Below are 23,413 nucleotides of genomic sequence, written 5' to 3'. Positions count from 1 at the left end.
ATCAAGACTAGCTCTGGTCCAGCAGAGGAACAATAAATCATTGCTCTCACTTCCTTTTCTCTAGGTTTTCTGCCTCTTAATTACCACATAACCACTGCTGTGGCTGCATCTTTGTGCTGTGTGTGCTGGGGACAAAAGCCCTTGTTGATTGGATGTGTGCAAAAGGAGCTTTGTCTCTGTCTAGCCGTTATGTTTTGCAGAGTGCCACATGTGTTACCTATCCTTTTCTCTTGTCTCCTGTGGGTTTATAGGTCTGATTGTCAGGTGATTTATCCATTAACAAGGCTTGTCTAAGCTCTGGGGTTAGGGGGTGGAGTGGGCAGACCTCACTCATTAAGGAGAGAGGTTTGGGCTGGGTAGTCATTTTTATGTGGATTTTAGCTAGTTCTCTTCATTCTCTGAGCTCCTGGTAGGAGCTAAGCAGGTTTTGTGATCCAGAACGGGCTCCCATGGAGCGTTTTTTGGGTCCAGTGCAGTAGATCACTTGTTAACAGACAACATCAAAAGGGCTAGCTGCCTATCATTTGCCTTTCCATTTTGAAACCTCAGAGACCTTGAATTGGGGTGAAGAGTTCATAAATGAGGATGCCTACCTCCTTCATCCCTGACAAGACTTTTTTTTTTCTTTTTCTGTTTGAAGGGAAGATTCAGGCTTTAGAAGCAGAATGTAGACAAGCTCTTGTACTTTTCCTTGCCTGCTGTTTCTTTACTGTACCTGTGCTTTTAGAGGATTGAGAGTGAGGGGTGTTGTGTGGCAGGCAGCCAGTGTCTGGAGAGACTTACTCCTACTCATCATTCCCTGCTGTTTAAAATCAAAGCTCACATCTCTTCTCTAAGAGTAGTAAACTTCACACAAAGCTCAGACAGCATGGGAGAATGGACTTCTTTGCTGGCAAAGAAGCAGATACGGTCTTAGAAAAAGAGAGGTCAAGCCTTTTTTTGTGTCTGTGGAAGTAGGGAGGGTTGAGGGGGAGAAGACAAAAGGACCATCAGTTACTTGCAGCTGCTGAACCCCTTCTTTGTAGTTCCCCATCAAGCAGGGGAGATAGGTACAGGGGCAATACTCATGATGGGCATAGAAGCAGAATTTATTTTGTGATTTTGGGTGAAAGAGTGTAAGGTAACTGATAATTTCTTTTATGCTTAATATTTATTTGCAGAAATGTCTTTAAAGCTGCACTGTTGACCTAGGGACTTGGCAGTCAGTGTCTTTACTGAGATTGCTTGGATTTTAGCACTCTCTCCCCTCATTAAGGATTGCCAGGCAGAAAGGGGACCTTTTCAGTAAATGTTGTCACGGTTGAGAGAGGACAGAGCAAGCTACACTTTTGTTTGAATAGTTCAAACAGTTGAGGGCTTTTTTTCCTTCATGAACTCGTTTCTCATCCAGAGCTGAAGCAGTAGGTTCTACAGTATAATTGGCTCATCTGTTGACCAGTTAGAATTGAAAGATGTCCTTCTTAGCAATGATGTTGGAAATATATACATAGCTAAAACTTGGTGATCTGGGATGCTAGCAGCCTAAAGGGAGAAGGGGACGCTCATTTTGACTAGTTAACTGAGCAAATTTGATGGAGAAATTGCCATATAGGAGTAAACTTGGAACACTCAAGTGTCCATTTTATAGGCAAATTTCTGAGTTTAATTGATATTTAAGAAGAGGCAAAAAGTAGATTTTTAAAAACCTATGGCAGATAAGCAGATATGTGCTTGGGCAGGTTAGTGCTTTCTTCAAATATACCTACTTTTCCTGCTTATAAAAAGTCCTTAGTAGCTGTGATGTACTCATTCTAGCCCTATTTGGCTTTCTATAGAGCTAGTCTACTTTCATTTAACTTTATTGATTATGCTTTGAATATCTTATTGATGTCTTTCTTTCTTTCTTTTTTAAGCCTTGATAAATTTGCTGAAGTTCCTTATGTCAAACGAGACTGTACTTTTGGCCAAACACAACATTTTTACATTAGCTCTTATGGTGAGTAACAACAACAACAAAAATACTTCTTTTTCTGAAGCCATAACCTAAGGCAGAGATGGGCCGGTTTGAGACAGGTGCTGGTGTTCTAGGGATTAAGACACAGCGGGGGACCAGGCCTTTATTTTTCCCTTTGGGTCAGAATCTCTACACTGGCACTCCCCACTTTCACCTATGTCTTTGGAGAACCTGGGACTCTTTTGTGAGAGTATATTGTCTGGCAGGAGCAGGTGTAGGTCAGATCTCTGGGTATGAATCGTGAGCCTTGGTCCCAGTTGAGAGACTGTACTAGACCACTGTAATCTCTGTGTTGGTACTTAGCAAAGCTCTAGCGATGTCTCAGCAAGTAAGTAGTTCCTCATGGCTGCTCGTGCTTTCTGAGGGACATTATAGGTACCTTCTCTGACTTGTTCTTTAGGGTAGGGAGGCATTGGGCCTTTTGACTGTCTTCTTAGGATGTTGCCCAGTGTGTTCATAAATGTTTAATATCAAGGGAAAAGCCTTGATTTGTGGAATTTGCTGATTTCCTTGATAAAACTACACCCATGATGGCCATTTTCAAGGTGTTATCATGATACGTTGAATGCAGAGTTGGGAAGAGTTAAGCAGTAACACACCAATATATGATATTCCCACCACAGAGATGTATGAGGTATAAATTAATTTCAAGAGCATAATACTAAATACTAAAAGGTAGAAAATAATTAGGAAGTGATGAGTTTTGAGTATTTATTACCTTTATTTTAATATAATTTATTGAATTATAAGTTTATGTAAATTAATTTTTAATAATAGCTTTGCTTAATAACCAGCTCACAGAATTTCTGAAAATCTAACAATTAGCTCTTATAAGACAATAAAAGCTGGCTACAGCATATTACTGATAATATTTTTCTGGTCTTCATGGTGTGGTGCCTGTATATGGACTTTTGCTTCTGTTTTAGATTGTGAACCTATTTAATATGTTCATCACGTATGGCGATACATTCCTGCCCACCCCCAGCAGCTATGATGAACTCTACTATGAGATTATCCGCATGCATCAGAGCTTTGACAACCTCTACTCCATGGGTAAGTTGTCTTCTTTTTACTCCTCTCTCCCCGTCAGCTGTGACTTTTTGACATATAAGGGGAAAAGACTGCAAAAGATTCTCCTCTAGTTGTTTAGTGCCCTTGCTTGCCACAGAATTATAGTAGTCTCCTTTTCTCAGACAATAGGAAGGTATATGTGGATTTCTTTGCGTTCAGGAACTCAGAATTCATCTTAGTAGAAAGCTGGTTAGCAGCCCTGTGGGCCTTCTTGATGTCTGTGAAAGAGAGAATAGGGAGGCATGTGGATTTAGTGAATGCCAGTGAGATGGGAGTGAGAGTGGGTGGGAGTTGACAGCAGCAAATAGAAGAGCTTGGATCCCAAAGGAACATTGTGTGATTTGAGAAGGCATAAGGTTTTAAGGAGTTTTAATGTACCTGTGTATTTTTAGTATAACTTACAAGAGAAAGTGGGCATTAGATAAAAATTTTTCTTGCAAGCCTTTTGTGATTGGCTTACTGGAGATTTACTCTGCAGCCATAGTAAGTGTAACTAATTTCTAAAGGAGATCATGTATACCTGTAAATGTGAGTGAAGAGTCTAGTCAAACCTACCTAAATTTGAAAGGTCAGGAAGGATTTCTGTAGATTGCATAGAAACAGAAAGCCACTCAATAAAGCTATGAAAAAACTACTTATTTGTTTTATTGAGATGTAATTGATACATAGTAAACTGCACTCATTTAAAGTATACAATTTTTGATGTTTTGACATATGTATATGTACATGAAGTTGTCATTACAATCAGGATAATGTACATATCCATCCCCTCCCCTTAATTTCCTCATGTCCTTTTATGTCCCTCTTACCCCCTGTTATCCCTCACCCCTCTATCCCTGAGTAACCACTGATCTGCTTTCAGTCACTGTGGCTTAGTTTGCTTTATCCTTTTGTTGGGGCTATTTATGAAAACCCCATCTTCTGCTTGGGCTCCTGAGAAAAGTATCATGAGAAAAGTAGAGGGGATTTGGAACAAGTACCAAGAGAAAGAATAGAAGCTAACAGTGGGAAAGAAGAATGGCCTAGAAGGAAAAAAAATTTTTTTCTAATAGACTTGTTTAGGGGGAGGGTATAGCTCAAGTGGTAGAGTGCATGCTTAGCATGCATGAGGTCCTGGGTTCAATCCCCAGTGCCTCCTCTAAGAATAAATAAATAAATAAACCTAATTATCCCTCCCCCCCAAAAGACTTGTTTAGAGCAGTAGAGGAAAACTTTTAAGAGCGCCATGTATAGCTTTGCTGTGACATCTTAGGCAGTGGGAGTAGGGCCTTGTGTTACTAGGATGTTTTCAACTGCAAGTATCAAAAAACTCTGGCAAACTATCTTAAACAATAGGATAATTATTTCACTTTACAAGAATTCTAAGGAATAACAGTTCCAGAATTATGTGATCAGTTGCTCAACAGTGTTTGCAAGGACCCAGGTTTTGGTTTCTATTTCTCTGCTCTCTTATTTTCAGTATAATAGCTTTAGCATCAGGTCAGCTTCCTTAAGAACAACTCCTGTTGTCATAAAAGGCACATCTCTCTCTCTTTTTTCAGGAACTAGGAAGTCTTCCATGAGAACCCTCTAGCAATCTTCCCTTTGGTGCAGTGTGCTCAGTGTACCCTGGTGTGGTTTGCATCTACCTGGCTTTACCAATGTCCTTGTTTTTGAGAATGTAGAATTTTTTGAGGGTGAACAGCTGCTGCAGAGGTTTTCACACCCATTAACAGATGAATAAAGATGTCTTTTCAGTGAGGAAAAGAAAAAGAGTTGGAGTGGAGGAGATATTTTATAGAAGTCTGACTTATCTGCTCAACTGGGCCATGCACACAGTCAAATGAGATAAGCCCTTGTAGCTACAGCAACAAGATAAAAGAGGATATCTGGGAATGCTCAAATCTGCCAAGGGAACTAAAATGTTAACCAGGAAAGCACAAATAGGAAAGTGAAATTTCACTAAATGAAACACAACAAACAGTAGGAGATAGCGTGTTTCAGTGCTCTCCATTTTGTATGAATTATGAAACTTCTAGTGGAAAAAACATTTTTTTAAGTCAGATTTTTTGAGGTATAATTTACATATGTAGTAAAATTCACCCTTTTTAATGTACAGTTCTGAATTTCCACAAATGCATATATAAATGTAATTATTACAGAAAATCAAGATATAGAAGAGTTTTAGCATCTCAGAAACGCCTCTTGTGCTCCTGAGGTCAACTCCTCTACCTACCCCAACCTGGCAACCACTGATCTGTTCCTTGTCCCCATAGTTTTGTTTTTTCTAAAAATATATATCTACATGGAATCATACAATACAGTCTTTTGAGTCTGATTTCTTTTACATAGTAATTTGTTTGAAATTCATCCATATTGATGCATGTATCAGTAGCTCATTCCTTTTTATTATAGAATAATATTCCATTGAGGGAATATGCTGGCTTAGTTTATCCATTTATCAGTTAAAGGACATTTGGGAGGTTTCCAGTTTTTAGTGATTATAAATAAAGCTCCTGTAAACATTCTTGTATACAGTTTTATGTGGACACAAGTTTTCATTTCACTTGAATATGTGCCTATGAATGGGATTTTGGGATATTATGTAAGTATATGTTTAACTTTATAAGAAACCACCAGACTGTTTTCCAAAGTAGATGTACTGTTTTACATTCCCTTCAGCAATATGCAGGAGTTGTAATATTTCCATATCCTAGCTAGCTTTTCTTTTGTGGTGGGGGAGGGGACTTCTTACAGGTGTGTAGCAGTGTCTCATTATGGTTTTAATTTGCATTTTCCTGATGAGTAATGGTGTTGAACATCTTTTCCTGCTCTTATTTGCCATCCATGTATCATCTTTGGTGAAGGGTTTGTTTAGATCTTTTGCCAGTTAAAAAAAACGTACATTGCATACCCATATTTATAGCAGCACCGTTAATAATAGCAAAGAGATGAAAGCAACCCAAATATCCATCAACAGATGAATGGATATAAAATGTGGTATATACATATAATGGAATACTATGCAGCCTTTAAAAGGAAATCTTACTACATGTTACAGTGCAGATGATTACTGAATACATTATGGTAAATGAAATAAGCCAATCACAAAAGATTTCTACCTATGTGAGGTATCAAAAGTGGTCAAATTCATGGTTACAGAATGGTGGTTACCAGGGTATAGTGGGGAAGATGTAAAAGGAATTGTTTAATAGGTGCAGAGCTTTAGTTCTGTAAGATAAAAAGGTTCTGAAGATCTGTTTCACAGCAGTGTGTATATACTTAACATCATTGAACTATACACTTTAAAATGGTTAAGATGGTTAATTTTATGATAGTTTTTTTTTAACCACAATTTAAAAAATACACTAAACTCTAGACTTTATTTGGATTCTACTTATTTTTCCTCTAATGTCCCTTTTGTATTCCAGGATCTCATCCATTGCCACATTATATTTGCTCATATTGTCTCCTTAGTCTCTTCTTATTTGACAGTTTCTTATAATGTTTCCTTGTTTTTCATGACCCTGACAGTTTTGAGGAGACTGTTCCTCAATTTGGGTTTGTCTCATGACTTACTCATGGTTGGACTAGGGTTATGGCTTGGGGAAAGAATGTCACAGAGTCAAAGTGGCCTTTTAATCACATCAAGGGTGTATGTTATTAACATGACAGTACTAGTGATGTTAATCTTGATTACTTGGTTAAGGAAGTGTTTGCAAAGTTTTTCCTCTGCAGAGTTGCTTTTTTTCTCCCTTTCCATGCTCTGTGCTTTGTAAGCAAGTCACTAAATGCAGCCAATGGTATGGAAGTTGGGGCTGGGAGGGAGAGGTTAAGCTGTACCACCTTGAAGGGAGAGTATCTACATATGTTATTATTTAGAATTCTTCTATAAGGAGAACTGGGTCGTTTTCTTATTTTTGAGGTGTGAGATTTCTTGGTATATTTTGCACACTGTTCCTTTCTCAGATATGTATTTTGCACATATTTTCTCCCAGATTGTAGCTTGTATTTTCATTTTAATATTGTCTTTCAGAGAAGTTTTAATTTTTGATAAATACAGTTATAAATTTTCTTATATGGTATTTAATTTTTGTGTAGCATCTAAGAAATCTTTCTCTAACCCAAGAATAAAATGATTATCTTTTAATTTTAATTTTTAATTTTTATAGTTTTAGCACCTTACACTTAGGTCTTAGATTCATTTTAAGTTAATTTTTCTATATACTGCTAGGTTTGGATTGGGGTTCATGTTTAATATATGGATTTTCACTTGTTTCAGCACCATTTGTTGAAGAGATTGTCTTTCTCCATTGAATTGCTTTGGCACATTTGTCAAAAATCAGTTGACCTTACATATGTAGGTGTATTTCTGGACCTCACACTTTGTTCTGTTGTTGTATGTATTTATTTTTTCACATATAACACTATCTTGATTACTATACCTTTACAGTTAGTCTTGAAACCAAGTAGTGTGAGTCCTTTAACCTTGTTCTTCTATTTCAAAATTGTTTTGTCTATCTTAGGTCCTTTACTTTTTGCATATGAATTTTAGCATATGTTTTTTGTCAAAAATCTACTGGACTTTTGATTAAGATTATGGTGAAGCTATGGATCATTTTGGGGAAAAAATGACATCTTAGTAAATCTTACCATCCATGAACAGAGTATATCGCTTTGTTTAATGAAGTCTTCTTTGATTTTCCTCATCAGTGTTTTATAGTTTCAGAATGCAAATCTTGCACATGTTTTATTAAATTTATCTCCAAGTATTTCATGGATTTTAATGCTATTATAAATAGTATTTTTTACAATTTCAGTTTTTATTTGTTCATTGCTAATATATAGAAACATTATTGTTTTTGAATTTGACCTTTTATCCCATCATCTTGCTTAACTCACTTTTTAGATTTAGTAGTTTCTTGTAACCTTTTTGGGATTTTCTGTGTAGTCAATAAAGTTGCCTATGAATAAAAGTTTTATTCCTTCCATTCCAATCTGTATGCCTTTTGTATCTTTTTTCTTGCCTTATTTCACTGGTGAAATAGGCTCTCCAGTACTCTGATAAATTAGAGTAGTGAGAGTGGATATGTATGCCTTGTTTCTAAACTTAAGGTATAAGGATTTAGTTATTCTACATTAAGTGTGCCATTATCTATAGGTTTTTCATAGATAACCTTTATCAGGTTGAATAAATTCCCTTTTGTTTCTAGTTTCCTGAGAGTTATGTTCATTAATGAATGTCTGATTCTTTTTTTTAATTATTGAAGTAAAGCAAAGTAGTTGATTTACAATATTGTGTTAATTTTTGGTATACAGCATTGTGATTTAGTTGTGTGTATGTGTGTGTGTGTATATTCCTTTAAAAATATTAGGGGGAGGGTATAGCTCAAGTGGTAGAGTGCGTGCTTAGCATGCATGAGGTCCTGGGTTCAATCCCCAGTACCTTCTCTAAGAATAAATAAATCATAAGTAAACCTGATCACCTCCCCCCACCAAAAAAATTTAAAAAAAAGGGAACACTTCATGAATTTGCATGTCATTCTGGTGCAGGGACTGTGCTGGTCTTCTCTGTATCATTCCAATTTTAGTATATGTGCAGCTGAAGCAAGCACAATGTTAGATTCTTTTTCAAAAGTTTTAGCATTTATTGAGATGATCACATGATTTTCCTACTATAGACTGTTGATATAGTGATTGATTCATTTTTGAATGTTGAACTAACTTCACATGAATGTCTGTAGAGCCTTTACTGATTTCCTTTCTTTCATTCCTGATGTTGATAATTTGTTGGTAATTTGTATCTTGTCTTTTTCTTGATCATTGTGGCTACATGTTTGTCAAGTTTATTGACGTAGGCAGTCAATCTAGTTAGACTACAAGTTCTCACATTCAGAGGGTGATGTTTCCAGTATCAGTTCAGTTTTCAAAGCCTTTTCTGTGATACTTGAATCTTGGATACGTGGATCAGATTCTTGGATCTGGTCCACACATGCATCATTCAGGGGTTAGCTGGAGACTGTGACTGTAGTTGAAATACCAGTTTACTTTTTAAACGTTTTGCTTTGCTACTTTGTATTTGTTCCATGCTTGCTCAACTCAGGGGTGTGGCTGAGAATTACACAACTTTCATATACAGAATTAGGGGAACACTTTCTCCTGGTCTGTCCAGGATTTTCTCTCTGTTTTCTGACCAGCAAAAGCCCCTTTCCCTGGTGTCTATCTTACAGAAAGATGAAGTTACCAGCTCCTCCATCATGCCTCACTGTGATTGTCTGGACCTTGAGGCAAACCTGCAAGAGAAAATTGGAAACAAGAAAACCTGGACACCCACTTTTGTGGGTGTTTCTCCAAGTTTTGACTCCCTTCTATAATCTGCGTTTGTTTAATTTTCAGAGCCCTCTGGTAGTACTTTTTATATTTTATACATGATTTTTAGCTGTAATCAGCAGGGGAGAGAGGCTATAGTGGGTTTACTCTGCCACACTGGAAGTGGAATCTCACCTTCATTTTTTAAAGACATTTTTGCTTAATATAGAACTTTTCTTTCAGTACTTTAAAAAAAAATGTCATTTCGTTATTTTCTGGCTTGCATAGTTCCTGATGAGAAGTCTATTGTCATTCTTATCTTTATTTCTCTGTATATAATGTGTCTTTTTTTCTCTGCATGCTTTTAGTATTTTCTCTTTACCACTGATTTTCTGCACTTTAATTATCACATGCCTTAGCATGGTTTTCTTTATGTTTATTTTTCTTGGGGTTCTTTAAGCTTCTTGGATATGTGAATTCCTAGTTTTCATCAAATGTGAAAAATTGTGGGCTATTAATTTCTTCAAATATTTTTCTGTCCCCTCTCCTCTTGTTTTGGAACTTTTATTATATATATGTGAGACCTCTTGACAATGTCTTATAGGCTACTAAAGCTCTGTGGGTATTTTTTTTCTTTCCTTTTTTTGGTCTTTTCTCTCTCTCTTTTATTTTAGATTGTTTTTATTCCTCAGTCTTCAAATTCACTGATCTTTTCTTTTGTATTTTTGTAATATGCTCTTAACCTCGTTAATCTCAGTTCATTTTATCAAGTGTTTTTTTCATTTCAGAAAGTATTTTCTTTCCTAGAAGTTCTATTTGGACTTTTTTTTAAAAAAAATGTTCATTTCTTTCCTCATCATATTTATATTTTCCTCAGTCTTCCTGAGCATATAGAGCGTATTTACAATAGTTGTTTCAATGTCTTTGTCTGCCAATTCCATCATCTCTCTTCATGTCTAGATCTGTTTTTATTGACTGATTTTTCTCCTGCTTATGGGTCATATTTTTCTGCTTCTGATAATGATGGTAATTTTTAAATTGGATTTTGGACAGTGTGATGTTAAGGTTATAAGTGCTTGATTTTGTTATGTTTCCTTATATAATATTGGATTTTGTTCTGGAATGCAGTTACATTATATGGAATCAGTTTCATCCTTTCAGGGTTTGCTTTTAAGAGTTGTTAGGGCAGGTTGAGAGCAACTTTTATTATGGGCTAATTTGTCCGCTTTACTAATGCACTACCAGTCTGCAGAGTCTGCCTGATAACCCACATATTAGTAGGTCTTCCCACTCTTGCTGGTAAAAACACAAATTGTTTTAATTAGTGGAGCCCTCTACGAGCTCCACAGTTTCTTCTGTTTTCCAGTGGTTCTTTGCCCCAGCCTTGGGTAATTTCTTCTCTATCTGCAGATAAGTGCTTAGCAAAAGATGTAGGACAAACCTTCTACAGACTTCCAGAGTTCCCTGTCAAACCCCCTCCTCTACAGTACCCTGCCCCACAAATTCTAGGTGCTTTGGCCTTTCCAATTGCAATCTCTATACTTTGACTTGGCAAGACTTCTGGGTTCTGTTTAGGTTCCTCCTCCCTGCCCTGCAGGCCAGAAACTTTTCCATGCAATAAGGTGGGATAATGTAGGGCTCACCTTATTTGTTTCCCTTCTTCAGGGATCACAGTTCTGTTTATCTGTTTTCCCGAGTTTGATAACTATTATTTCATATATTTTGTCTAGTTTTCTGTTGTTTAAGGTAGGGGAGTTAATTATGTCTTGTTACTCCATTCATGGCTAGAAGAGGAAAGCACATGTTTAATATTTCTATGGCATTAATGTACTGCAGTGACATCCACTGAATAGGATGGACTCAACAGGAGCTGCCCTGAGCTATAAATAATATCATATTTTGTTGAAATTTTTTTTATTTAAAAAAAGCTAATTACCAGTACTAAAGAAAAAAATTACAATCTTTCTAGTGTGACCACTATTTTCATAGTTGTATATTAGTCTACATAGTGAAACATAGTTTCACATAGTTGTAATCATGTTATCTTATTTTGTGTTAGGAAAACACAAATTATCATAAAAATTTTTCCTTTTTTTTTTTGTAGTTTTCTTAAGTCTCTTTCTCTTTTTGCATAGCATGGATATAGTTTATTTAACCATTCTTTTTTTCATGGAAATTATGGTTGTTTCTAGTTTTTGCTATTACTTAAGTCTCTTTTTAAACTGGCTGCATAGTATGTATGTTATTTTTGTGTACCATAATTTGCTACATAAATGATAACCTTAGCTTGACGTTTTTATGACATTTTGGAATAATTTTATGTTTAAATTTGGTAACTTAGAAGAGAACGTAAAAGCCTATGGCATTTCCAAAGGAAATACAGTGATGAGGTCATCTGGGTACCTGTTCACTAAGGAACAGAAGTGACAGGATGTTATAGAGAAATAATCCGTAGGCAGAGTTAAATACTTCTCTGAGGTAAGGAGAGGAAAATTCAGCTCAGTTCCATAAATGTTAGATCCTCACCATCAGAGAATTTATGATTTGGCGGAGTATCCAGTGGAAAACAAACACATCTAAACAGTTTTTGGATTAAGTTGAAAAAAAAATACATCTGACCTGCTGACACAATTTTGTTCATTATATGAGTAAATTTGCATATACAGTGGGTGAAACCTGAGTTCAAACCGCAGAACTCTAACTTGGAACTATACCAAGTTCCCTTGCACGAAATCTTGTAAATCAGAAAAGCAGCGCTCTGATAATATGTTTTAACAAGGCTTCCATCTTCTCTTTCATAAAATTGCACGAATTTATAAAAATGGGGTATTGCTGGAACAGATGCAGAGCAGCCAGATGAGTTTTATTTCCCTATTGCAGCCATAGGCCCTCCCTCTGGTGGAGTTGCTGCTACTACTCTTCTTGCTAGAGGAACACTGGTCAGGAGCAGGTAGTGATGGTACTCAAATGTAAAGTAGCTACGCAGATTGGTTATAGATTTCTTAACGTTGGCTAGGCTCTGCTTTCCTTCCTTTGGGAAAGTCTCAGGTACATTCATTTATTTGTTTGGGAGGCAGTTTATTTAAATTAATGAGAGCTAATACTTACATAGCATTTACTATGTGCCAGACACTGATCCAAGGCTTTATATACTTTTTTGATTTCCATGATAGTCCTTTCATGTAAGTATTACTATTACTCTCAAGTAAGTGGCAGGGGCTGGACTTGGACCCTGACATTTGGCTTCAGAGTTCATACTCTTAACCACTTGCTGTATAAGTGTAGGCTCTAGATTCATTCCCTCCAGGTTTAAATCCCAGCTGCATTGCTTACAACTCTATGAATGAACTTGATCAATTAATGGCTTGTCTCCTGTGAGTCTCAGTTTCCTCGTAAGTATGTTATATTGCATATAACCTTTGTCCAGTTCCTGGTACATAGTAAACTGTCTACATATTTAGCTTGTTACTTATTTGTTCATTAAAAACATGTACTTGGAGTGCCCACCATATGTTTGTGCTTGTTTGTCTCTTTTCTAAAATAGTGTAGCTACTGTGTGTATGGTCCTGAAGCTCATAGCTGATAGAGGATATGATTATATGTATTTCTATCATTCCCTCCTCCTGTGAATAAGTGTGGAAAAGAGAATTTGGTCAGAGAAGGAAAGACTCTTTCCATTGTTTCACATTGCAGGTCACATGATTAAGTCAGAGGAGCTAAAACTAGTTACTGCTTGATTGAAACATTACCATCCTATATCTGGCAAGGTTATTTATCCTGTTTGACCCAGCCTTAAACCTTTAGGAGAAAGATATACTATATGTGGTGCAGGATGGGGCACTTACTCAGCTGGCCAATTCAGCTAAATCAGCCCCAGCCACTGGGGAAATGATTAATGTGGCAGTCAGGTTACCCTCACATCACCCCAGTGTAGATTTTAAATGGATGCAAAAACTAAGTATGGAAACCTGTTTGTGGGGAGTGGAGGGAGGGGAACCCAAGGTAGAGGAGGAGTAGAATATTTCGATAGAAAGTACAAAAAAAGAGAGGAAAAAAAAACCCTATAAAAATAGTTGAGAATAGCCCTTATATTTTTCTCCAGGATGAGGATGTCTTAACTAGAAGATTGGCACAGGCTGTGTTTGGTTATTCTAATAGTACAGTTCTGAGATGTGTCTTCGATCCTTACATTTGTGTTTTATACCAGGGGTCTGACACATCTTTGTTTTTTCCTTCTTTACAGTCCTGAGGCTTTCTACCAATGCAGGCCAGTGGAAAGAAGCAGCTAGCAAGGTGACCCACGCGTTGGTTAATATCAGGTAAGGGATGAGAATTTATCTCTTTTAGAGTTCCTTGGCTCATCCTGAGGTTTATTGTACCTTTCTAAGTGGAGTGTGTTGAACACCACTACTATTTTAAGCCTTGATGTCTGTAGGAGTGAAAGAAATTGTCGTACTTGATCAAGAAAAGCAGGAGTGCATGCGACTTTCATTTTGTCATATTGAAATAGCTCACAGTGTTTGCTACTCTGAATTTTCTTACCAAGAGATGGTTGCAAGTCATTTTCAGGCATCTTTGTTGCCAAAGTGTTTTCTGTGTATTGGCCATCGGAAAGCTTTTTTCTGGAAATTTTTTCTGCTGTTCTCCATGAGCTCAATGAATGACTCATGGGGATCTGGAACTTTGACGTTTTGCTTTACATGGCTATTTCTATTTGTGGTAAACAGAGCCAAATGGAGCTCATGGGGCTAAGTCATTTTAGGTTCCTTATGAAACAGCAAGGCAATTACAGAGTGCTGTATATATTGGATAAAATTGAGTCAGACACGAAGTTGGTTCAGGGTCTTGAGAAAGTAGCACACACTCCAGGCGTGAGCTGTTTGTAAATTGAGAGAATGTGCTTTCAGTATTATGAAACCCAAAGGTGACTTTTCTTACATTCCTTTTTCTCTTGTGCCTATCATTTTTCATTTTCTCAACAGTTATTAAATTGTTCTTGGAAACAATTGAAAAATTAACATTGAGTAGAAGAGGCAAATCCGACAGATGGGGAAACTTGAATTAGCTCCAGATATATGCCTTGTCAGACGTTCCCAGTAATAATAGTAGTTCACATATACAATTCGGTATAGATTCTAATTTGTGACAGAGCTTGGATTCAGTGTTTGTTTCTGTGTCTTTCTTTTCTTGCTTTATTTTGTTTTATTTATTTATTTATTTTTTAAAGGTAAAATGCCCTGTCCCTGCAATGATTTACTACAGTGTTTGGCACATCTGGGAACAAAAGAAAAAGTGTGAAATGTGTGTTGGGAGGGCTGGGATGAGGGAGCATAGGGGTGAGATGTGCTAACAAGATTGCACTGAAGGTTGATCTGCCTTACCCTACCCCAGAGACATTTTATAGCAAACACAGCTTCATAAATCTCACAAATAAATGCATATCTTCATCTAGCAAATAAACCAGTTACTGTAGTAAGACCTTATGATAAATGCGACTTTCTGTAAGAATCAGGAATTACAAACTGCCTTCTACCAAATATCCCTTTGTGACCCAAGAGCAGTATGACAAATGTGGGTGTTTGAAAGAAGCACCAGATTCTGGGCTACGGTATGAAGTGCATATGGGTATAATTTATGTTGTGTTTATTTATTCATGTATTTGCTTGGGCTTTCCAGGCAGCTCCTTTTCATCTGGGGTCTGTTTCCTTGATCACATTCCTTTATGCTTGCTTTATCTCCTACTTTGTTGTTTTTTCTTCCAGTGGCTTTTGGCTTGGATGCTGTCCTTATTCTTCCCAAGGGCCATCAAGCAGCTGATTTAAGCTATTGGCCTGTCCTTTTTCTGAATAGCCCAGAAAGAAATGGGCTGAGCTTTGAGTAGATGCCCATAACCATGACCTCTTCCTTCTCTTTGTAAGTCTCTGTCAGGCCTATACCTTCATTTTCATTCTTTAGACTTTTTTTGATGAACTTGCTGCAGAGAATAATTACATCACCTTCACTGTTGCTAATGAAATAGACTTGGACTATATGGCAAAAGTTCAAAGATCCAGTCAGTTTTTTCCAGAGATTACTGGAAAGATGTGTTCGAACGTCACTTATCACACTGAGGCCAGATCAGGGGAAAATATTGGTGATACTAAGCCTGCAAAAGTTTACTCTTTTCCTTTTTAATATTTACTTTCACTTAATAAGTGCTAACCTTTGTGCAACTCTTTCATATACTGCTGTCTTCTTCAATCGTCAAACTCTACAAAGTAGAGTATATTATAAACTTTTAAAAAGTACACTGTTTACTAATGAGGAAACTGAGTCTTAAAGATATTGTAAATTGCAGAAAGTCCCACAACTGTTGTGTGGCAAAGCTGAGAGTTAATCATAGGTCTTCTAAATCCAAGTCCAGGGCTCTTTCTTCTATACCATAATGCCTTCTTCCGTAGAATTGCATCAGATGCTACTGTGGAGGTAAACAGAAGACTCAGCATGATATATTGAAAAGAGCATTGGAATCTGAATTAGAGGAACTGGGTTTTAAATTTTTTGTCTATACCTCTTAATGTGTGACCTTGAGTAAGTTATTTATCTTCTCTAGACCTCTTCCAACTATCTATAAGATGAAAGTCATGATGATATTAACTGTTTTACAGGGAAGTGATTGTGAGAATTACATAATGTAATGTTTATGAAAGCACTTAGTAAATTATAAAATACTGGTCATTTCACTTAGCATAATGTCTTTCAGGTTCATTCCTGTTGTAGCATGTGTCATAATTTCCTTTTTAGGCTGAGTAATACTCCATTGCATGTATATGCCACATTTTGTTTATCCATTCATCCAGTGATGAAATCCCAAGTCGGTTGCTTCCACCTTTTGGTTGTTGTGTTTTGGTTATTTGTACATGGATGTACAAATATCTGTTCAGTTCCTGCTTTCACTTCTTTTGGGCATATACCCAGAAGTGGAATTGGTGGATCACATGGTAATTTTGTTTAATCTTTTGAGGAGTTGCCATACCATTTTTCAGGGTTAGCATTTTGAGCCTTCCTAAAAATATTTCCTAAGTATGTCTTCATTTATCCCTTCTATAAAAGTTAAGATGTTACCCTTAACCTTAAAAGGTATTTGCTTTTCTTTGTAGGTAGGCTTTGATGCTTTGAATGAGGGTGGTTCAGGGAGTATTCTTTATTCTGAGTTAGTATTTTCTCTGAGTCAGTATTTTCTTAGCTGAGGGCAAAAAAAAGTGGTATGCCTAAGAAGTCTGATTCCACTGAGCCAGTAGTAGTGAGTGCTGCCTTCAGCTCCTTTGCTTTGTTTCTTTGCTCCTTCAGAGCCTTGAGTTGTACATCCATGACACTAATAACTTTGGGTGGCTTAAAAAACAAGAGACTGTCAGAAAATTGGACCTATGAGTCTCCCAGGGATACCATGGGATATTTAACTATTGGCTACCAAGTTAATATCAAGGATAGAGTATATAGTCTTAGTAGTAAAATTGTGATGATATGTAACATTTTCTTTTATTGTTTATAAAGGTTATTTGTGCTGTTCCCATACTTGGAAAGGATTTCTAAAGCAGAGGGAACAAACTCTTAGCCACCTCTCCTGTAGTGTGTTTTCTGATAGTCAGGGGAAGGGATTGGGTGGCATGCAAAATTTTCAGACTCCTAACAGCTGGGAGAGCCTCTGAGACTGGTTTGCCAGTTGATGACAGCTACAAGTTATGTCTTTGGGATCTTCCGGAATGCAATGCAAGTAATGGCAACCCTAACATAATATCTCACCAGCACTTTCTCTGCATACCTTTCTGTACTTTGGAGTTTAGATTGTGACAGTGAAAATTAAAAGTACTTCTTCCACTTGCTTGGAAGCCTAATTTGCTCAAGTGTCAGTCTGTTTCTTTTCACTTGTCTTTTGTGACTTAGTCATGCTAGTTCTTAATTGTCACAGTTATTTGTGTTTAAACAATTTGTGTCTCTTTTCCTATTTGATCCTTCAGAGAGATTCTTAAAATGCAGCTGCTTAGAAACTGCTATTTTTATTGAAACATTTGATGCCATTAATTTATAGGGTTCTATATTTGTTTCTCCCCATCAGAAGATTGTTCCATTGCTTTGCCACGAGAAAAAATAGTATTGCTCCACCTTTAAAATTCCACTTGGGGTAATTGTTACTTCAGCTGCCTTCACAGATCTCCTGATCCACAAAGGAAAAATACTCTTGAGGGGCCATGTGCAGGACTGGAAGGAAAACATTTGAAAGTTTTGCTTGGAGACTTCTATGTTAAATATTTCCTGCCACCATTTAGCAGGCTACTCCAGTGAGGTCCTGTACTTTAGGGAAGAAGTCTGCTGACTATTAATCTAATTAGTCAAAAGAGAAGAAGAATGTTAGACTAAAATCTGACCTTCATCTAACCAAACAACTTTCAAGGTAAGTAATTTGAAGCCCTTAATGAATCTCTTCAACTTAACGTCTTAGTGCTTTTCGCTTAATGAGCATTTTATTAGCACCATGTTCACAATCCTGTTCTCTGGTTGCTCACAGAAATAGTGGCTGAATCACTGCAAATAGGTTTTTCTATTGATTTGTAATTTTCTTAAGGTGGATAAAGTTTGAAGTTTGATTATATATTAGTTTTTCTCTTTATTTGGAATACATCAAGATAAAGTTTAGTTTTTCTTAAAAAAAAAAAGACAAATGACTTATATATAAAACAGAGACAGACTCACAGACATAGAATACAGACTTGTGGTTGCCAGGTGGGAGGGGTGTGGGTAGGGAGAAAATGGGAGTTCGAGATTTGCAGATACTGATTGGTATATATAAAATAGATAAACAAGGTTATACTGTATAGCACATGGAACTATATTCGATATCTTGTAGTAGCTTACAGTGAAAAAGAATATGAGAATGCATATGTGTATATCCATGTATGAGTGAAGCATTGTGCTGTACACCAGAAATTGACACAACATTGTAAACTGATTATACCTCGATTAAAAAAAAAAAAGACTTAGATATTGCTGGCATTGTGACTAGCCTGGGATTTGGAATGAGAATTTAGTGTATCTTTGTAAGTCTCTTAATTGTTCACCTAGTGAATTTCCCTGTTGTCCCCTTGTTTGCTCCATGTCTTTTTGTTCCAATGCTGACATGCCCCCTTCTTCCTTCTTATGTACTTATATAGCTATTTTCCTTCACCCTAAAAATACTCCCTCAAAAAAAAAAAGTAGGGATACTTTAAATGTACACTTAGCTGGGGGAGTTTAAGGAATAAGAAAAGCTCTCGGCAGCTTCTAGGTAAAGGGGTTTATTGAGAATAACAACTTTTGGAATGGGCTGGGTGTAGAATTCTGAATGTCACAGGAAGGGGAAGTGGGGACACCCTCAGGAAGTAATCTAGGAGAGTATACTCACGGTTGATGGCCACAGAATTAGGGTTGGGAAGGAAATGGAAGGTCTTAGCCAGGCAAAATCCCCCCAAATCCCTTTGCGCATGGACCTTTTTGGGCTACAAAATTTGCCTCTTAGTCACAGCTCTCTTATCAGAATGGATACTGACAAGTTGAGAGGAGGAGCAGTTTGATGTCAAGCACTTCAACTGAAGGATGCAACTTAGGCTAGTGAGAAGTAAATGTGGGCTAAAGGGATTAATGATAGGAGTAGAGGCGTTGGGCTGATGACTCTTGAGTAACAAGGAGTACATGAATATAACCTAGTTCAGTTGTCTGCTCTAAAGTGGCAGGCAGGCTCAGATTATCCTTGGGGTTAAAATTGATCAGTAATGACCTTTTTTTCTGTTAATCAGACCCTGCAGATCTCCCATTACAGAGAATGAAGAGCATTATGCAGATTAACACAAAGCACCAAAATGAGGCTGCTGTAATACTGTTTCCCCGGTGGCTGGGAACATTACATATTATTCTAATAGTTGCTGTTCTCTAATCTCTTAAGACTACAGCTAGAAATGAAAAACCAAATGCTGAATCCCATGTGGTTAATCATCTGTTTTGCCTTAACTTGGTTTATGCTGCAAAGTGAGGTTTTGCATTAGGTCATATCTGGGCTTGGTGAACTGCAGTGCAGTAAAGAAGTTTTGGTTTAGGAGATTCAGATATTTATAATGAAATATTAAGATTTTTTTTGTTGGGGCTGCTATGATTTTAGGTGAGTGTGACTTTAGCTTATAAAACCCCTCCTTACCTTGACCTGAAATTCCCTTGGGGTCATTTTCCACTTTGCTTTTTGAAAAAATAATTGTGGGAAAATATACATAACATAAAATTTATCATTTTAACCATTTCAAAGTCTACAGTTCTGTGGCATTAAGTACATCCACACTGTTGTGCAACCACCACCACCAGCCATCTCCAGAACTTTTTCATCTCCCCCAACTGAAACTCTGTATCATTAAACAATAATTCCTCATTTCCTCCTGCCCCCAGCCCCTGACAATCACCATTCTGCTTTTATGTGTCTATGAATTTACTACTCCAGGAACTTCATATAAGAGGAATTATACAATATTTGTCCTTTTGTGACTGGCTTTTTTACTTAGCATAACAACCATAGGGTTCTTCCATGTTGTAGCATATATCAGAATTTCCTTACTTTTTTTTTTAAAGACCAAATTTAGTATTCCATTGTAAGTATACACTGCATTTTGTTTATCCATTTGTCCACTGGTGAACCCTTGCATTGCTTTCACCTTTTGGCTGTTGTAAATAATGTTGCTGTGAACATTGGTGTACAAATATTTGAGAATATTTGCTTTCTGTTTTCACTTCTTTTGGGTATATACACCCAGAAGTAGAGTTGCTGGATCATATGGTAATTCTATTTTTAATATTTTGAGGAATCATATACCTTTTCCCACAGCAGCTGCACCATTTTACATTCCCACCAATGATGCACAAGGGTTCCAGTTTCTCCACAGCCTCCTCAGCACTTGTTATCTTCTGTTTTTTAAAATCATAACCATCCTAATGGGTGTAAAGTGTATCTCATTGTGGTTTTGATTTGCATTCCCCTGATTACTAGTTGTTTTGAGTATCTTCTCCTGTGCTTATTGGCTGTTTGTTTATCTTCTTTGGAGAAAGGTCTATTCAAGTCCTTTGCTGATTTTTAACATGGGTTGTGTTGTTGTTGAGTTTTAGAAATTCTTTATGTATCCTTGATCTATCTTTTATCAGATACATGGTTTACAGGTGTTTTCTTCTTTCCATGAATTACCTTTTCATCTTATTGATAGTGTCCTGTGATGCACAAAAGTTTTTAATTTTGATGAATTCCAAATTACCTATTATATTTTTCTTTTGTTGTCTGTGCTTTTGGTGTCATATCCAAGAATTCGTTCTCAGTGCAAGTCATGAAACTTTTCCCTTATGTTTCTTGAAGAGTTTTATAGTTTTAGCTCTTACATTTAGGTCTTTGATCCATTTTGAGTGAAGTTTTTTATATGGTGTAAGGTGAGAGTCCAACTTTGGTTTTTTTGCATTTTCTCAGTACTGCTTTGTGGGAATATTTTTGCAGTTTTTTTTTTTTAATGGAGGTATTGGGGATTAAATCCAGGACCTCGTGCATACTAAGCATGGTTTCATTAATTTTTCTCTTTTGTTTTTCTATTCTTTATTGTATTGGTTTCCACTCTTGTTTAATTATTTCCATCCTTCTGCTTACTTTAGGCTTAATTTGCTCTTCCATAAAACAAACTTCAATAAGTTTTAAATGATAGAAATAATACAAGGTATATATTCTGTGACCACAGTAGAATGAAATTAGAAATCAACAATGGAAAGAAATTTGATCCTAGAAAATACTTTGTATAATTTCTGTTAATTAAAAATTTTGAGGTTTGTTTTATGGCCTAACATATGACCTATCCTGGAGAATGTTCTATATGTACATCAGGAAAATATATATTCTGCTATGGTTGAGTATATTTTTCTATGTTAGGTATAATTGATACATAGTGCTGTTCAAGTCTCCTATTTTTATGTTGATCTTCTGCCTGGTTTTATCCATTATTAAAGAATGGGTATAGAAGTCTTCAGTTTTTATTGTTGAATTGTCTCTGCCTTCATTTCTTTCTTGGCAATCTTTTTTTTTTCATTGTTTTACTTTCAATCTGTTTGTATCTTTGAGTCTAAAATGTGTCTCTGGTAGGTGGCATATCATTGGATATTATATACTTTATCCAGTCTGATAATCACTGCCTTTTGATTGGATTGTTTATTCCATTCATATTTAATGTTATTATTAATATAATTGGACTTATGTCTGCCATTTCACTTCTAGTTTTTTGTGTGCCTCTGGTCTTTTTTGTTCCTCTGTACCTTCTTTACTGCTTTCTTTTTCATGCAGTGAAGATTTTCCCATGTAGCACTTTGATTTATTTAATAATTTTTTTTCACTATTTCTTTAATGGTTGCTCTAAGGCTTACCATATACATCGTAACTTATTAGAATTAGAAGCTGTTCAAATTTATAATAACTTAATCTCAGTGAGATATAGAAACATTACTCTTATGTAGCTCTAAATAACACATATATGCAGCATTCACTTCAGTAAACTGTGTTTGCCAAAAACGCACTAAAAGGGAGAATTTCACATATTTCCTGAGAAAATGAGGATACATTAAAAACAGGACCCCAGTTTTCTCCACTTTTTTGTGTCTGGAACTAGGACTAGATGATAGTGGAAGAAAATTCTGTATTTAGAGTTTAGATACATATATTTCCTTTGTGAGAGATTTTCTCACATGTAAATTTTTTAAACATTTTTTATTGATTTATAATCATTTTACAATGTTGTGTCAAATTCCAGTGTTCAGCACAATTTTCAGTCATTCGTGGACATATACACACTCATTGTCACATTTTTTTTCTGAGTTATCATAACATTTTGTGTATATTTCCCTGTGCTATACAGTGTAATCTTGTTTATCTATTCTACAATTTTGAAATCCCAGTCTATCCCTTCCCACCCTCCACCCCCTTCTCACATGTAAATGTTAAATACAGCATTCTAGATCCTGCCTTTATTCTTTGGTGAGCTAATAGCCCATAGCTGTTTCTTTTTCTTTACTCAAAATATGAGCAATCAGAACTCATTGGCTCTTGATGCCTACATGTTGCGCTTTATAACAAAGAGTACAGGTACAAAAATCATAGGACTAATTAGGGAACAGTTGTTTTGGGGGTATATAATTTTTTAGAGAAGGTACACAGTACTTTGATGTAGAGTGCATAAAAGAGTTGTTAGGTGTGTTCTTTTATGTCTGGAGTTAGTATTGGTTTGTGAAAGATACTCTTGTCCTGCCCCCTATCTTTTGTGTGTATCTCATTTTCTTGCAGCAAGGTAGTGGCTTCTGATTGTGGCCTGTTTTTATTGACTCAGATAAGGGACTGTCTGTGGAGTATGACTCCTAGGAGAAAAGGAGTCAACTTTGAGCTCAGCCCTCTATCCTGAATCAAGCTACTGGAATGTGAAATAGAAGGATCTCCTTGGGGGGTTCTAGGTGCATGATCTGAGAGTATCATTTGAGGTCTCCTAGATATGGGGCCCTTACCCTTTGTAAAGGCTAGTATTTCATAGAAATGTGAGCAGCCAACTTAAGGAACCTTGTAATTGTGAGTTAGTTGGGAAAGATCTTATATGTATCTAGTGACCTTATTTTGAATGTTGTTTTGGCAAACACTTAATCTTTTTGCTTGTTAATTACATTGACATTTTTTCTCTTGTAATGAATTGTGCCAATTACTTACTTGAGCCTTTTGGAGGTGGCTTACAGGGACTGCCTTTGTGACTGAGCCAGTGATAATGAAGTAGCTGCTTCCTGGTGACTAAGATAATTAAGAGTACAGGGTCTTGAGGTAAGTTGGAAGGCTTTTGTTCTGAGCAGACAGTAGCAGATGAAATTGCTGAGAGCACCGGAAGAAAAATGTCTGATTGGCAGTTTGTACCAGAATATTCCAGCCCTTGGTCCCAGATGTGTGAATGAATGGCCCCCATGTGGGAGGAGAGCAAATTCTTTCCTCTCTCTTTAGGTCTGCAGTCT

At 36.5% G+C, this 23,413-nt stretch overlaps 1 protein-coding gene and 1 non-coding gene across 2 annotated transcripts in view; one reads left to right on the top strand and one right to left on the bottom strand.

Moving 5' to 3' along the window:
- Nucleotides 1-23,413, top strand: part of ARMH3 (armadillo like helical domain containing 3) — a 153,436-nt gene that overhangs the window by 69,131 nt on the left and 60,892 nt on the right. Inside the window, exons 21-23 of the mRNA XM_006210485.4 lie at nucleotides 1,893-1,975; nucleotides 2,920-3,046; nucleotides 13,596-13,671. Coding sequence (XP_006210547.1) covers nucleotides 1,893-1,975; nucleotides 2,920-3,046; nucleotides 13,596-13,671 — 286 coding nt within the window. The remainder of the gene's footprint in view (nucleotides 1-1,892; nucleotides 1,976-2,919; nucleotides 3,047-13,595; nucleotides 13,672-23,413) is intronic.
- Nucleotides 8,552-8,658, bottom strand: LOC116282533 (U6 spliceosomal RNA). The gene has a single exon (XR_004192071.1). It is a non-coding gene; the product is annotated as a U6 spliceosomal RNA (small nuclear RNA).

Source organism: Vicugna pacos, chromosome 11 (assembly GCF_048564905.1).
Source record: "Vicugna pacos chromosome 11, VicPac4, whole genome shotgun sequence".
In the NCBI taxonomy this organism is placed as follows: Eukaryota; Metazoa; Chordata; class Mammalia; order Artiodactyla; family Camelidae; genus Vicugna; species Vicugna pacos.
Note: the sequence above shows the minus strand (reverse complement) of the source record. Positions and strands in the feature narration are given on the sequence as shown.